Source organism: Anser cygnoides, chromosome 3 (genome assembly GCF_040182565.1).
Source record: "Anser cygnoides isolate HZ-2024a breed goose chromosome 3, Taihu_goose_T2T_genome, whole genome shotgun sequence".
In the NCBI taxonomy this organism is placed as follows: Eukaryota; Metazoa; Chordata; class Aves; order Anseriformes; family Anatidae; genus Anser; species Anser cygnoides.
Window position 1 is genome coordinate 41,310,875 of NC_089875.1, and position 15,522 is coordinate 41,326,396.

The 15,522-nt window shown below is 34.4% G+C and overlaps 1 protein-coding gene across 13 annotated transcripts in view; it reads right to left on the bottom strand.

Moving 5' to 3' along the window:
• The window catches only part of RYR2 (ryanodine receptor 2), a 421,309-nt gene that overhangs the window by 40,662 nt on the left and 365,125 nt on the right, over positions 1-15,522 (bottom strand). For 8 of the 13 annotated variants that reach the window (XR_010830264.1, XM_066993989.1, XM_066993984.1 and 5 more), the window contains 5 exons: positions 14,927-14,950; positions 5,285-5,384; positions 4,498-4,577; positions 2,380-2,456; positions 1,046-1,119 (listed from right to left, as the gene is read on the bottom strand). Coding sequence is in view for 12 of the 13 variants with exons in the window: in XM_066993989.1 (XP_066850090.1) it covers positions 1,046-1,119; positions 2,380-2,456; positions 4,498-4,577; positions 5,285-5,384; positions 14,927-14,950 (355 nt within the window). In the remaining variant the exon portion in view is untranslated. The remainder of the gene's footprint in view (positions 1-1,045; positions 1,120-2,379; positions 2,457-4,497; positions 4,578-5,284; positions 5,385-14,926; positions 14,951-15,522) is intronic. The other 5 variants (XM_066993993.1, XM_066993991.1, XM_066993988.1 and 2 more) reach the window with 1 other exon arrangement.

Here is a 15,522-nt window from a genome sequence, read left to right on the forward strand (position 1 = left end):
ATTTATCCACATGGGTTCACTTTATTTTGTTTACTCACATAAATCTAGCAGGATTTGATTTATAATTTAAACTGTGGGAGCACTTTTACAGAAACAGCATATATTATATTATTGAAGTAATCCAGTCAAATTTAATAGTTTGTGGTTTTGATTTGAGACAAGCAGTTGAATAATCAAGAAATATGCCATATGAAAGAGCTACAGGCACAACAGCCGATGGGATACACAGTGTTGCAGGTATGACTTATGAGTGCCAAAATGCAGTGATGATTACGCAGTCAAGCTTTTTTACCTTGATTTTAAGATAAAAACATGTTAAAAGATTAGGTCACTGTAGGATTTAAACATAAAAATATACCATAAAAAATATTGAAGTGAAGAAAATGTTTGGTAGCTCAGTCAGTCACATAAGAATGAACCTAACAGTTCAAGACAATCACAGGAAGGGAGTCGCAGAACTTACTGTCAGACAGAAGAAGAAACTGACAGTGAACTGACAACACAGAAGGTAGAAAGCTAAATTGGCTCAAAGTCAAAAATGAAGTGATTTTTTTTTAATATTTCACCACAGACAAACAGAAAAAGAGTATTTCTAAGCAGCAGCTTTCCCAGCAGACTTTTTTTTCCAAACAGCAGATACAGTTCTCTTGACCTCTAATATTTAACTTATTGCTTAACTAAATTGTCTGGTTTTCATTCTAGCCAAGACAGTTTAAGAAATCAGGTGGGAGTTTTAATTTCATTTTATGGTGAGACTGGCTGGGGACTTCTGAAATGTTTTACATGCATAAACACTGCTGTTTGTAACTAGTATCTGCTTTCAATTTTGCATGTAATATGGTCTTCAGTTCTCCAGAATGTTGGGTAAGACTCCTTTGAGACATTTCTGAAACTCAACACATGCTAGCGATTTACTACTGACAAGCATGGGCTTTGGTCACCCAATTAGATTCAGCCTCTATATATATATTTAAAGGTTTCTTTCAGATTTGCTTCTACAAAATGTAGAAAAGTTCACAGATCATTTCTGTTAAATTGATATTACCTGATCCCTCTTCGGTCACCATGCCAAGGCCTTCTGCTTTGTTCTGACGTTCAAATGCATTTAGGTCAAGAACACTGCAATGAGAAAAATTGTATTTGTGCAGTGATTAATGAAAAATGTGTAATATTTAAATTTGTGAAAGACAGAGAAAGATTTGTGATTTCATTTAAGTATATAATCATATTAGTGTCAAGAAGATACATTTTAGTGGCTTAATATACCTGCCTGCTACAAGATTAGAAAATTCAGTGCTACGGACTTAACCTGCTGTTGCCCTGCAAATGACAATAGAATTTAGCTCTTTACAACTGATCAAAAAAAGTGAATGTACGTGTTTATGATATAAATACTAATTTTCTGGGTTGTAAAGAAGCCACATGATCGACTGCTTTCGTATTATAGTCAAGTTTATCCTAAGCAGCAAGGTCCATAAGGAACTTATCTTGTTATTAGTTCCATTCAGTGTCCCTCTCCCTCCATGTTCTGAAAAACTGAAGATGCCAAAGGGACATCTACGCTGAATTACCTGGATATAAGAAACACGTACCATTACAGATTTCTATTTGTGAATCTGCATAGTTCTGCCTTTCATTGGTTCGCGTGTCAGCTTGCCATGGATAACTTTTGTTCGTAAGCACAAAAGTTTACAAAAGTCATATGAATTTTTATTAACTCCAACCTAACTGATTATAAAGTGAAACTTGACCAAAGTCAGTATTATGAAGAAAGGATATAGCATAGTACCATTGACATAACAGAAGGCTGAGCCTTTAGTCTCATGTTTTATGTTCATTAATACATCATTTAACCATATGGTTTACTCACTATATTTCAAGACTTTACATATGATCAATTGTCAAGAAGCATGAATGGACAAACAAGTCACAGTACCTCCTCAGTTTATTAAAACACAGTTTTCCACTGCACTCTGAAATACTATTAATACTTCTAACAAAGTTGGGTTTTCCCAAAATCTTTATGACTATTTAACATTGATCATTAACCTGCTCTCTGCAGGATTACAGGATACCTCCAGAGTTACAAATTCAGTCCTGAAGAATGCTCCTAACTCTGGAGCTGTTTTCTGGCATATCTCAGAGTAGACGCAAATGCCATAAACATTTCCAATAACCACGGTAGATTGGTTATATGAAGATTTGCATACCATAAGCATCACCTTGTCCTCTATCCAACCCAAACTGTAGCAAACTGCAGTGCCCTGGTGCTGTTTGCAAAAGATACATAGCAGTTTTCCAAAGCTCTTTCCAAAAGTATACATCCTGCGGAAGAAAACCTGAATACGAAATAATGAATTTGGACAGATATTTTCTTACCTACAGGACTGCATAAGACCAGCAAGACTCTGAAAGAAACCCACATCTTTCTTATCCTTGAGGTAGTCAAGCATTTTCTGCAGTAAACACAGATTATATACTCAGAAAATTAATCTTTATAGCATGTTACTCTAATTTACTTAATGTTAAATAGATTCTAGATTACTATTGATGTTGGTGTTTTGAAATATCTCTAATATTTACAGGTTTCATAATAAAGCGTTTCTGAGAGAAATCCAGATATAAAAAAATGAAAAGAATATTTAAAGCTCATGCCTTGACAGAACATCAAGTTCATGCCCTTGAGAGAAAAGGACATCTATTTTGGATACTCCTTTCTAAAACATGGAAAAGATAATAACTAAAGTCAACACAGTCAGCAGAATTTAGTGCTTAATATAAATATGATCTTGCCAATACTAGGCCACAAATTTCTATTGACTACTATTTCAGCACCAGACTGGACTTGACATGGCCTCAGCTTGTGATGAGTTATTTTAGCTACAATAGCATGTTAGTAGTCAGGGGAGTATTTTTTTAAATTTGTTTTAGATGTAGTGTAGTGTGCACTATCTGATAATAGATTACAATAACAAGAAGGTATTCAGTGGAGTGAACTCTGAGGAATGTCTTGTTTAATGAAGATACATGATGATACTTTTTCATAGGTCCCACATATGAAAAAAAATCACAGTGGTCAAAGATCAATCTGTGATCAATCTCAGATGGAATGCTACAAAAACTCATTTTGAGAATGATGTAGAATTCTTTTTGGAAAAAAAAAAAAGAAAAAAAAAAGAAAAAGAGAGAATGGGAAAAATAGGTAATAGATAACCTCCAAAAAGAAAAAAGTACAAAAGCAGAAAATGTATCACCATAACCCTAAGTCACTTAAGATGATAGAAGAGGAACCCCCACCATCATCAACGGCATACTGATTGCAGCACAAAACTCCAAATGATGATGAATTTTCAAAACCACTTCCATACATCTTCCTCTCCCCCCACTATTCATCCCAAGGAAGACTGAGGAGTTCATCTTAGGCCCCAAAGAAAAATTGGAAAGGTGAGCAAAACATCAGAGAAAAGGGACAGAAATGAGGCAACTGTAAAACAGGAATTCTAACTAAATTACTGATGCTTTCATGTTACAAATATGTAACTTAGACTACTAGTATTAGTATTATTGTAACCTGGCTAGTAATTGATTCTTGTATTCTTCTTAGAGTTGACTGACAAATCATTTTTTAAAAAATAAATTGTTGCATTACAAATTCAGATTAAATAACTATATACAAATATCATTATTCATAAGTCATTTAATATCATGACACCACAAAGAACTGTTCAAGTAGATAGTTTTCTGAACAATTTGTGGTCTTTCAGGCCACTTCCTGGAAACATAGCCTCTGAAAAGAATATTATTTTCAGCTGCACTCAAATGCTTCAGTGGTTGCTTAACAGAGGACCTTATCCATTCCCAGTTGTCTGTATTCCTTCAAACCACCCTACAGCAATGTAGTAATGGCAGCTCTGAAACCTTTCATCTCAGGAATCTTCAACTAGTACAAAATGCTGAATGTAGTCTGTACGAGGCACTTCTCTTCAACAGTACAGAATGTTGTCAGAATACCAGAAATGTACTCTGTTCACCATATTTAGTTACTGTAGATTTGCAAATCAAGTTTAAGTTCTCTGCTTTTATCACCAAAACTGCCTATGGCATAAGCTAAGCACTTATGTTGTGTAAAAATTTCTTGACGAAAACTGGGGCCAGCAATTTTGCTCCACTGGCTACAGGACAATGCCAATCTCCCCAGAAATTATTTCCTCTCACAGAATAGGACCAATAGAACAACTTAACATACAGTTTCTCCCTTCCAGCTGAGGTGCAAAACATTTATTTTAGCCTTGTGTTCTGTAGATTAAATAGGTGTACAGATAAAAAGTATATCCCTAGCAAACAAGGTATTTTGTGAACTGTTTTCTTCTGAGGATAAGATTAAGAGTATAAATAGCACTTGAGAAATAGTCTTATTACATAATTCATTACAATAATAAGGACCATGGTATGAAGTTCTATAGTAACTAGAACGGGTAAAAAATAGATGAACTTTACCTGTTGAACTGTAGAATTTCCTCCATTTAAGATGGCAATCCCTAGCTTTAGGGTAGCTGCAACCATTGGCCCCATCTCACCTTAAAATAATTAAAAATATTTTTAGATCATACTTTAACATAAGGATGTTCTATTAACTTATCCATGCAATCACTTAAATGGAAATTTATCAGGAGAGACCTTCCTGTTTCTCATGTAAAACATACTATTTTTCTTTCATGGTATCTAGCTTGAGTTAATATCTTTGTGAGCACCTGCAGACATAGGTAACTAATGGATACACAGCACACAAAAGGTAAAACAGGAAGGAATAACTGATCATAATACAAATGCTGTTTCATTCATAAGATCATCTAACTCTGGATTTAAGGCTGAGTGCACAATTTTAAGTTAACCTTCAAGTATAACTGTATTTCCTCTGCATGCCAGTCTAGACAATTCTGTCCTATTTCATATGAAAATAACAATCTAAAGCATTTAGCTACAATATCTGAATTTGGCTAACAGGAAACTTTTTAAATGCTACTGTAGAAATAAAGCATAGAAGAGATAATGGAAGCAGCAAATTTTAGAGGAAGATGTCATCTAAGGGACAAAGCATCATTTAAACTTATTACACTTTATTATTCCTCTGAATGAGCTGCCAATAATTTTTGAAACTTTGCATGCATTTTGAAAGCAAGCCTTACTGTCAAACATTTGTAGATTTTGCACAATAAGAATTGCAATCATTTCAAAGATAATCAGAAATAAGTTTTAGCATGTAATCTACACAACAGGGTATTACCTTTACTAGCACTGATTGTCTGAAGAACCATCTCAGCAGCACCCCGGTCATGCAGTCTGGCTTGCTGATACAGAAGTTTTTGCTTTTCCATTTCTTTTTCCTGAACAAAAATTCCAGTCATTTAAGATGAGGACTTCAGTTACTATCAATTCTCCAAAGGTTTTTGGGTTTCTCTTAGTATATGGGCTCTATGGCAACATCGTGGACCAGTTTAATACAGACAATGCTACTGAACAGATATTTAACATGTTCAAGTAATATTCTTCCCTTCATATTTTTCTTTAATGTTCTTTTAGTAGTTTATCTGAAAAGAGTTATTTCAATTGTAAATTATTAGGTTAGTTCAAAGTCTATGTTCATTATATATATACTGCATATACCAAACTTGCACTTTTGTGCAACGGTTCACACTCTTAATAATCTTCTATAGCGTGACCATAACTTCATACTGCTCAGTTGCAAGTTGCTCTTCAGTTGCAAGTTGTTGCTGAATACCAGACTAACAGAAGCATCTCTCGATTTTTATCAAAACTCCTTATTACAATACAATACAAATTGCCCACCCTACCGAAGGAATATTTGATAGAATGCACTGTGCTTTTATATTTTGCATTCTCTAGCGGCAACAAACAATACTGCATGGCACTGCTTGAGCAATGGTGAAGTTTATTTTTTATAATTTAAACTACTACTGAAAAAATAAAGAAGAGCATAAAGAGCAAACATAAAGGCACAGTTAATTCCAGATATGTTTGAACTTTCACAAAATTAATCCAAGTTTGCTGGAGAATTGAGGATGACTAAGCAGTATAAGTTGAAAAATGGAAGTTGCATAGAGCCCTATGACAGTGAATCCATCAGATGGCGTGGTAAAAAGCTTACTCAAAAGGAACATGACACAATCAGTATCATGTCCATAAACACAACGCCCAAAACATGTATGACCTAAAAGCAGGAACAGCTGCAGCAGAAGTAGCCAGAATGACAGCTTTGCTGCCATAAACTTTCCATCCAAATTACAGAAAAAAGACATTGGAAGATGGAAGAGGTTTAAAAAATGAAGGCTTGCTAAATAGAGGGTATGAATAATAAAGAGAAAATAAAGAAGAGGGAAAAAAGAGAAAAAGAGAAATGTGTGTTCAAATGAATGAAAAAGAAACCTTTAACTGAAAAGCAAACCAACACAGACATTTATGCTGTTACCAGAGAGTTCTCGCCGAGGCTGGCAAATTTGTTTCTTAAATCTTTGATAATATCGTGCTGCGGAAACAAAATTCATCAGGGTTTTTTTTTTTTTTCACACTATTAGCTCTCCTGTGGTTAAATTGTATCTTTCTTTTTTCCTTAAATACTGTGACAAATCTAGATGGAGGCACAAAAAAGGAAAAAAAAATGGCAGCTTTGCTTTATATTTAGCCATGCTAAGGTTTGAAAGTTTTGCCTTCATGTTTAAACCTCTTCCTGGGAGTTCAACAAAAACAAAACAGACACACACACATATGCGCGCACACACACACACACAACCAGAAAGTTGTGATATCACAGGTTTCATATACCTACAATAAAATATTTTCATTTGCTTCAGATGCCACTGAAAGTTGATCAGTGTTTATCATTTAAAACTATTTCATACCAATAGTTACTTTTTTCTTTTAGACCCAACGATCTTTGAAGTTGTCTTTCATTGTAAGATCTATTATTCACAAGCCTACCAAGAGCTATACTAATTTAATTATACAACATTTTTTGATAAGTTCTTAAGAATGCTTATAGCAAGGATGTAGCTGCATAATCTACAGACTAACAAAGTAGGTATGCACAATTCTGGTAATGGTACTACAGAAGAACAGAAGAAACAGGTGTTGCCAATGGCTTAAAGTCAGAAGAGTGACATTTTCTATGAGAAATCTAGCTGTCTAGGTAACTAGTAGCAACATAGACCAAAACAAAACAAAAACCCACATACATTTCTTCTGAAAGCAATCATTCCTTTGGTGATAACTCCCAAAGAGCAATGTTGCTTTCTTCAGCTTGACAATGCTTCCTCTCTGTTGCTTTCTCTATGCAACCTTAATACATATACATGTTAGTCTGGCTTGGAAAGCAGAACAGTATGAATCCTGCTACATGGCAGTACCGATGCTTAGTGGATCACCCATAACAGAGAAAGTATGCTAAATTAATAGAGCTGCTACCTGGTCAAGGTATCCCTATTTCTGTTAAGGTGTGCTTACTGTTAATAGTTACTTGTGATAACAGGTTGGTTTTCTGCACTTTATTGTACTCACCAGTTAATTTCAAGAAACCATGTCAAAATAATTAGTCAATGGCTTGAATTTTCAGTCATTCACAAAACTATCACAACAGGAAGTAAAAAATGTTTCATATGAACTGAAACATTTTAAGTAATTCAGCATAAATAAATAAAACAAATAATAAAACCTAATCTATTGTTTCTTCAGTGCTTTTCATTTATATGGGGAAAAGCTGACCACTTAGAAATGTATGTACAAGTATTCCCACATTACAGATTTTCTCCAGCAAGCTGCTATGACAAAATTTTTTCATCATGCTCTGAAAGCAGAAACTCAAGTATTTATATATATATATAATAACAAACAGCCATAGGCCAAAAACAGAAGTTTGGCAAAAGCAAAGGAATTTGTTAAAGTACAGATGATTAAATATACGAATAAGGTAATAGGAAAATGTAGGATTTACTAAATTATTAGCAAACAAAATAATTATAGTTAATCTTAAGTGAATTTTATAATAAAAGTGTTCTTTGCCATTCTAAAGCCATTTCTCTGTTACCAGCTCTGCTTTCTTCTTCTATGTACTCTTCCATAGTTAAGGAATACTGATGTACCTCAATACCAAGCATCTATAAACTTTCTATCATTTGATAACACTACCAAAATATAATTAAATAGAAATATTTGGAAGTGCTGTCTAAGCATCATCACTAAAAATGATAAAAAGGTTCGTGAATTAACTACCACATTCTTAGACACAAGCAGTGAGTGACAGTCTGTAAGCAGTTTCTGAATTTCCTCAAAACTACATCTATTTTGAATGTGATATAATATTTCCAAGATTTCAGAACACTGGTAGACTTCCTGTAGTAGGGTATTTATTAAACATTATTAAGTAAACATATGCTTGTATCTTCTTTATCTTAACTCAATTACTTCATAAATTCAAAAATACTCCTTCCATTCACCTTCATCACTGTTGGTGCTAAGCAAATAATACCAAAAATATGCCAAAAGGGCTGTTTTAATTTGATGGGCTGTAAATAACAAACTTCTTTCTTGGGTATTAGAATGTATGTTTTTTAATGAGGTGAGATGAGAGGAAAGGAAATAATATTCATCTAACTGGCACTTGGGGAAAAAAAAAAAGATAACTGAAGAGGAAAAAAGCGTCTTATTCAAATTTTAACAAATTGCAGACAAGATAGCAAAAAGCTATCATAGGCTTCACAGTATAACAGCCGAAAAGATGAAAAGACATGCAAATGATACCAATTATTCATAAACATTATTTCTTGTATTCGCACTAATATCCAGAGAAAGAAGTATTAGTGTTCTGATGACTCTCCCCAGTAACATTGCTTGGGAGAGAAAAAGATTGCTATATCATTAGCCTTTATGACATAACTATCTTACTCCATATCTACAGTCAGCACAATAATCCACATGGTCACAAGGATCGTTTTTATCAACATCATAGTTCACATTTCCCAACTTTTGAACAATATATATTCAAAACTTTAGTGTTACATTAGAAATGTATTTTGTTTATTGGATACATGGTTATAAAAAAAAAAAAAAAAGAGAGAGAGAGAGAGAGAAAAAACAACCAACCAACCTGAAAATATACCGTACTAAACAAAACACTACTCTGTGTTAAAATAGCATTAAATCTGAGCTACAAACGCACAGTAATAAAGATATCCTGAAAGCAAACCTTCACTACACATTTCATTTTGGTTAAAATGTCTCCATTTCAGCTTGCAGCAATATCTTTACTGATGTCACCATGTTTACACTGTCATTCAATTATATCTTTTTCTCTTGCAATCAGATTACAGTTTTTGTTTCATACATTACTGACACCATATTCTTGCCATACTGATATGGAGACCACTCAACCTATTCACTCCTATTCAAGTAGATAGGAATTGACAATGTTATGAATCTATAAAAGGAAAAATATTGTATTTGGAGATTTTCAAATCTATGTGTTCTCAGTTTCCGTTTTTTTTTTCTATGTTAACATAAAGCATAACTAAGAAACTACACATTCATTTTAAACCGTGTCACCCTTTCTTTGTTTAAAGTTGCGCAACAAAGTTGACATATTTGGAATAGGTGAAATAGATGTTTAACTCTCTCTCTGATTTCTTTTAATAAAAATTAATGGAATATTTAGAAGATTCTACTATGACTTCAATTGAGTTCATTAGCTGGAGCAGAATATCTTATATAGAACAATGATTTGGTAAGATCATTATTTAATTACTGCATCAAAAATAATCAAAGAATCTGAAGAACCTCAAAGTTGCAAATGATCACTTAATCACTCTAATGTATTTGTTCTTCAAAGCACATCACTCATTTACCCTGAGACTGCAAAAGGCCCTCATGGATGTCAACGAGTTCTGTTGTGCTACAGCAGTGAAGCAATAAGTGTCAGAAGGAGTAGAAAGGCAGGGCAGATAAATGACAGGGAGTGCTCTTGAAACTCACCATGCTAATGCTGCTATAAGCAGCTGAAACAATGTAGTGGGTAGAGATGCTGATAAACACAGAAGATGGAAAGCAGCCAGAGGACATGATGAAAGATCTTAACAAATAGCCATAACTAATCATTTATCGGTATGTCCCCAAACTGAAACCCTGTGGAAGTCATGGGTATGTTATCCACTTTGCAGAAAAGAGATTCCCTTGAAGACTTTTGCAATATACTCCCTGTAATAAATTGGAGGTGATGTTATACATATACCCCAAAACAGCCAATAGGCCAGAAACTGAGAAATAGCCGACCTTGTAACAAAGAATGTATTAATTGCTCTGACCCAAATTCATTGATCCTATAAATGAGATTGTGGAGAATCCAAACGCTGCAAACAAGTAGGAGAAAATGACAGGGGAAGGGTTTACTGTCTAGTGGTGGACACCACGAATTCTCTAACTGGATGAAAGAAATTCTTTTCTGCATAGAATATCTGAGGAAAACAACCAAACAAACAACCAAACAAAAAAAAAAAGTGATTGATGGGAATGGTAGGTGTTGAGGAGGGAACGCAGCAAGAAAACAAGAGAAAGAAGGTCCTGAATTAACAAATAGCACGATGTCAACAACATAATCACCTAAGAAAGAACACAAGAACTTTAAGCTTTTACAGCAACATGTAAAATTTGATCATATCTTACTTAACCACACATTTATGCTTTTGTAGTAGATGTATAAATACCTTATCCTGTAGTTGTGGATAGTGTAACCACAATTTAGGTAACCAGTGACGTGTGTAAATCTGTTTGTGTTTTGAAGTGTAAGGCAGAAGAGCTATTCACCCTTGCTACAGCAATTCCCTTGTCTGCCCCCTGGAGAAGGGAGACCATCTGGAGAGCATTCCTTCTGACCCCAATGGTGACTGGCAGCAGGCCTCAGCCAGGGTGCAAAACTCTTTTGTTCAGGACATGCCTTAAGAAGCCTCTTGTCCCCCAGCTGAAGGAAAAGAGCTTTAAAATACTCTGAATTTCAAGGTTTTATTTGAACTTTCTAAGGACACCACTCAGTAAGGCAACACATAACCAGCTCAGAGAGCAAAGAGGTGCCCAAATGCTACCACAAGATTAACAGAAAAGAAGGCATTAGACACATGCTGACATCTTCATCAGTGGAAAGGCTATGGACAGATCTTCTAAATCACCCTGCAGGGTCTCTACTTATATTTTACAAAACTTCATTCTAGCTGTCATGTCCAAAGAAAAATTCTAAATGGATTTCTATTTAACCACTGCATAATTGTCTATTGGACAACAGTGTTGGAAGCATTTTCAGATATCAATTTCACCCATAATTTTGATATTAACAAACACCATTTGGATGTGCTAACTCAATTGCTATTAAATGCTACTAAATATTTTAAACAGTAGCAACTACCTGTGCTATCAAATATTACTGGACAAAATTTCGTACTTCTGATTTTATCTGTTTCACCTATGTGGTACCACAGAGTCTCATAACTCTGGACACTGGCTTTAAGAGACCTGCAGTAACTAGCATTAAAAATTTAGTGAAATTATGGGCAATCACAGAATGAATATTTTCATTTTGTACCTTTCCTATATACCTTTTTGTACCTTACCTATAAAGAAAGTCTCTAACAAGAAGTCAAATTAAAGATTCATTTGAGGTGTTCCAACCACCAGTTACAAAAGAGAAATAGCTTTGTTAGACATCAGCAAGTTTCAGCATAATGGCTCCTTTACCTATTAAGAAAATCTGTAAAGAAACAATTCTCCACCAGAGAAACATGGTCGGTCTTCAAGGAAATATCTTGCAACATAAAGGTATAAACTTATTCACAGTTCCCTGCCTACAGTCAAAGGGAGATTTAATGTAGCTCTTAATACAGATCTAAATTTGAACTCATTAGTTAAAAGTTCGCAAAAGTATTCTCAGAAGAAATGTGTAAAAAAAAAATCAGAAATAGATTATGAATGTACTGTTTGTAAGCAAACACTACTCTTCCATTATTAGAATAGTTTTTGTAGATGTTCTTTACTGAAGTCAGTTTCCGAAATCAGAGTGCAATTCTTAAGTACTTAAAAGCAACATTTTATTTCATGTCACATTTTATTTCTAACCATTTTGGCAGAGATGGGCATCTTTTTGCAGCTCCTCACAGGCTGGGTTTTGACAAACCATTCTCATAAAGATATTGGAAGTATTAAAGTAATAAATGAAAAGCTGTAGTCATTCCATTAGGCGCTATGGCTAGGAAAAACTGAAGAGAAACATTTTTATATACTGGATTGGAATGTTTAATTTCTAAGAATTGATCATGGTGTCTGACCTTATTTCATATCACTCTTGAAAAGATACAGTCACTGTAAATACACAGCCACTCCATTTATGCAGGCTTTGTGACAGTAAAAAGCAATAATGACCACCTCTGATAGGCTAGATCCTCAATTAAGAGCTTTCATTATTTGTAAGTATTGAAACTTGCAAGTATTTCTGGGCCTGAGATTAGTGTGAGCATGTCACTTTTCGTGTATCCTTTTAAAGAAAACCTAATCAATAAAAAGTTCTAAACAAAATTGTTACCAGTACTAGGGAGAATGAAAATTGACAAAGGAAGCTCTTTATTTTTTTTTCACAGATTTAACTACTCAATTTTTAAAAGATGAGCTAGTTGTTGGGTTTTTTTTTTGGTTTTTTTTTTTTTTTGAGTCACATGTTTATAACATATCAGTATGTAGGAAGCCAGTATAATTGGTCACTCAAATGCAGAAACCAATTTATATTCAGCTAGTGAAACACTTTGATTGGAAAGAATTTTCTATCAGATAGAATCAAGAGGGACACTGACATCCATTCTACAGGGAGTCCATTGAACAACTGTTAAATGGGATAGAAAGTTAACTTAAAGACAAAGAGCAAGGAGCAAAGATAATCATAATAATTCAAAGCGAATACTAGCAGTCAAACACAGACAGACACATGGTAATGTGCAGACAACTTTACTGTAGGTTTATACTGTGACCTCCCTACTGCCCACATAGTGAACCTGAAACAGATAATTCATGCAAAAATGAGAATACACTGCATGAAGCATGAACATGAAAATTGCAGATAAAATGCACTCATCATTGTTATCACATTCTAAGCTTGCCCAAAGGTCTCACTTGATCCAATTGTGAAAGGATTCAGGACTTCAAACATCACACATTCTTAAAGCTTAGAGGAGCCATAGAGTTTTATTCCCATTCAGAGTGAACAGTCAGTCTTTTTACATGCATACAGAGCATGGAATAAAAGAATTGCCTTCATCATTGTACTTCAAGATAAACAGTCAGAACACACAAAAGCACACACACACCTGGTGTATGCAGTCTCACATCTTTACAACTGTTTCCTGTCATGCACAAAGGAAGAAATGATTATTTATTGTTGTCTTTCACTCTTTGAAAACACTTCTCAGTCACCAAAACAGAACAATTTTTATGGAGCATATAGTGGTTAGTGCACGGTAACCAGCTAGGCAGAGTGATAGACAAGCAGCATTTGAACAGCTCAAGGGAAGAAACAAAGAAGAGAATATACTATTAACTTGATTACATACTTGATTTTGGCGTTTTATAGAATGTATTTTGTGTTTGTGGCAATTACAACACCTTTTAAGCAATTTTTTGCAAATCTGCGCGAGTGCACTCATCTTTCAGGATAATGCTTTTATAGTATGAAGGTGGGGTAAGAACTCGTCAAACTTTTGAAGGAGTAAAAGTGAAGCTGATCCTGAGGTACATCTTCTCCAGCAGTTGTATGGGAATCTCTTTCTTTCATAAGTTGGATGCTAATAAGTGCCAGAAAACCCCAAACTAAAACCATCTTGATCTTTTCAATAGAGATGCCTATAGTTGTTCCCCATATTGCCATATGCACCGAACTTTGAAACTACTGCCTGGAGTCTGACCATCAGCTAAATCTGTGCATTTCAAATCTCAAGCAACTCATTTCTACTGAGTCTGGCTTCCATTAGCCACGGCACAAATAAATATATTTAATCACCTCAGAACCAAAAATTAGCTACCCCAAACACCACATATCTCAAAACATCAACCTTGCAGCACTATCAGCAAGCAGACTGCGTCAACAATGGGAACCAAGACTTCTACTTGCATGAGAACAGCAGGTAGGTTGATGCTCAAGCTATGGGCACCTTTCACAAATGGAAGGCGAGACTTTCAAAGTGACACATGAAAGACTCTAAAAAATTAAGTCAACAATAATTAGCACTGTGAAACTTCACAGCAATAGCCACTGTTTTTTTTAGAGAAAGCATGGAACAACTAGGAATCACTTCAGGTATTGAGTAGCTATGGAGTTTTGGTCAAGTACTATGACAGTGAAGGCTAATATCTGAGACCACTCCAAAGGACCTGAAATATAGATAAACTACAATATAACTGATGCTACCACTGTGACAACTACTGGAACAATTCTGCTAGTGTATCAGAAATGCATGCATGTCTGCTAAGATGTAGGAAAAAAATCCCTTAAAAGACACCTGTATTAGTTAAATCATTCAATTTAAATTATAACCAGAAAGAAGATAACTTATGCACAAAAAGCGAGAATAGTAGAATAATATGAACAAGCCAAATGACACTCAGTTTTCCCCCAAACGGCAATGCATTTATGTATGAAATTCCATATAAATAATTCTTGGAGCCTTTAGTAAGAGTCTGTGTACAAGAAGAGTTTGTTAGAGAGATGTTATGCTGGAACTAAAACATTAGAAATGTTTTCAAGACCCTTTAGATGAACTCATCCAAGACGTTGGGCCTAAAAGTCACAAAAATAGACCCAGACAAATACACACACATTTTTTTTTTGTTTTACCTTGCTGCGTTGGGATCCTGTGACCTTAAGGAAGGGCAAGGACAAGAAGCGAAATAGGAATAAGAAAAAGAAGTCCAAATTTTTTTTTCTGCAGGTGACTGACCAAATACATACACAAAATTGTCTTTTGTACAGTTAATACATTATTTGAACAGAAGTTTCCTAGCTACAGAAAAAATAATAATGAAAAACAAATGAGTAAAATCTCTCAAAAAATATGGTAAAATGCAGAACAAGAAACCCATTATAAGGAGCATTAATAAAAACCTTACTGATAACATTTTTCATTCATTTTAATTACTAATTATAAACTTTCACATTTGTAAGTGTAAGACTTTTAATTATCTAATAAGCATCTGTGGGCTAACTGACAAAAGCTTATGGAAATAAATATGCTTTGTTTAGTCAATGATAATGTCATACATTGCTCTTCCAAAAATAAAACTAAATAAGGAGCACTGAAATTTGGATTCAAACTTAGGTATTTACCATGAAACAGAATTTTAAATATTGGGTACGTTATTTGTAATTCAACTGGACTAGAACTTCTGAAGGACTGACAAGAATTTGATATTTTTTCTAATTTCTGTATAAGA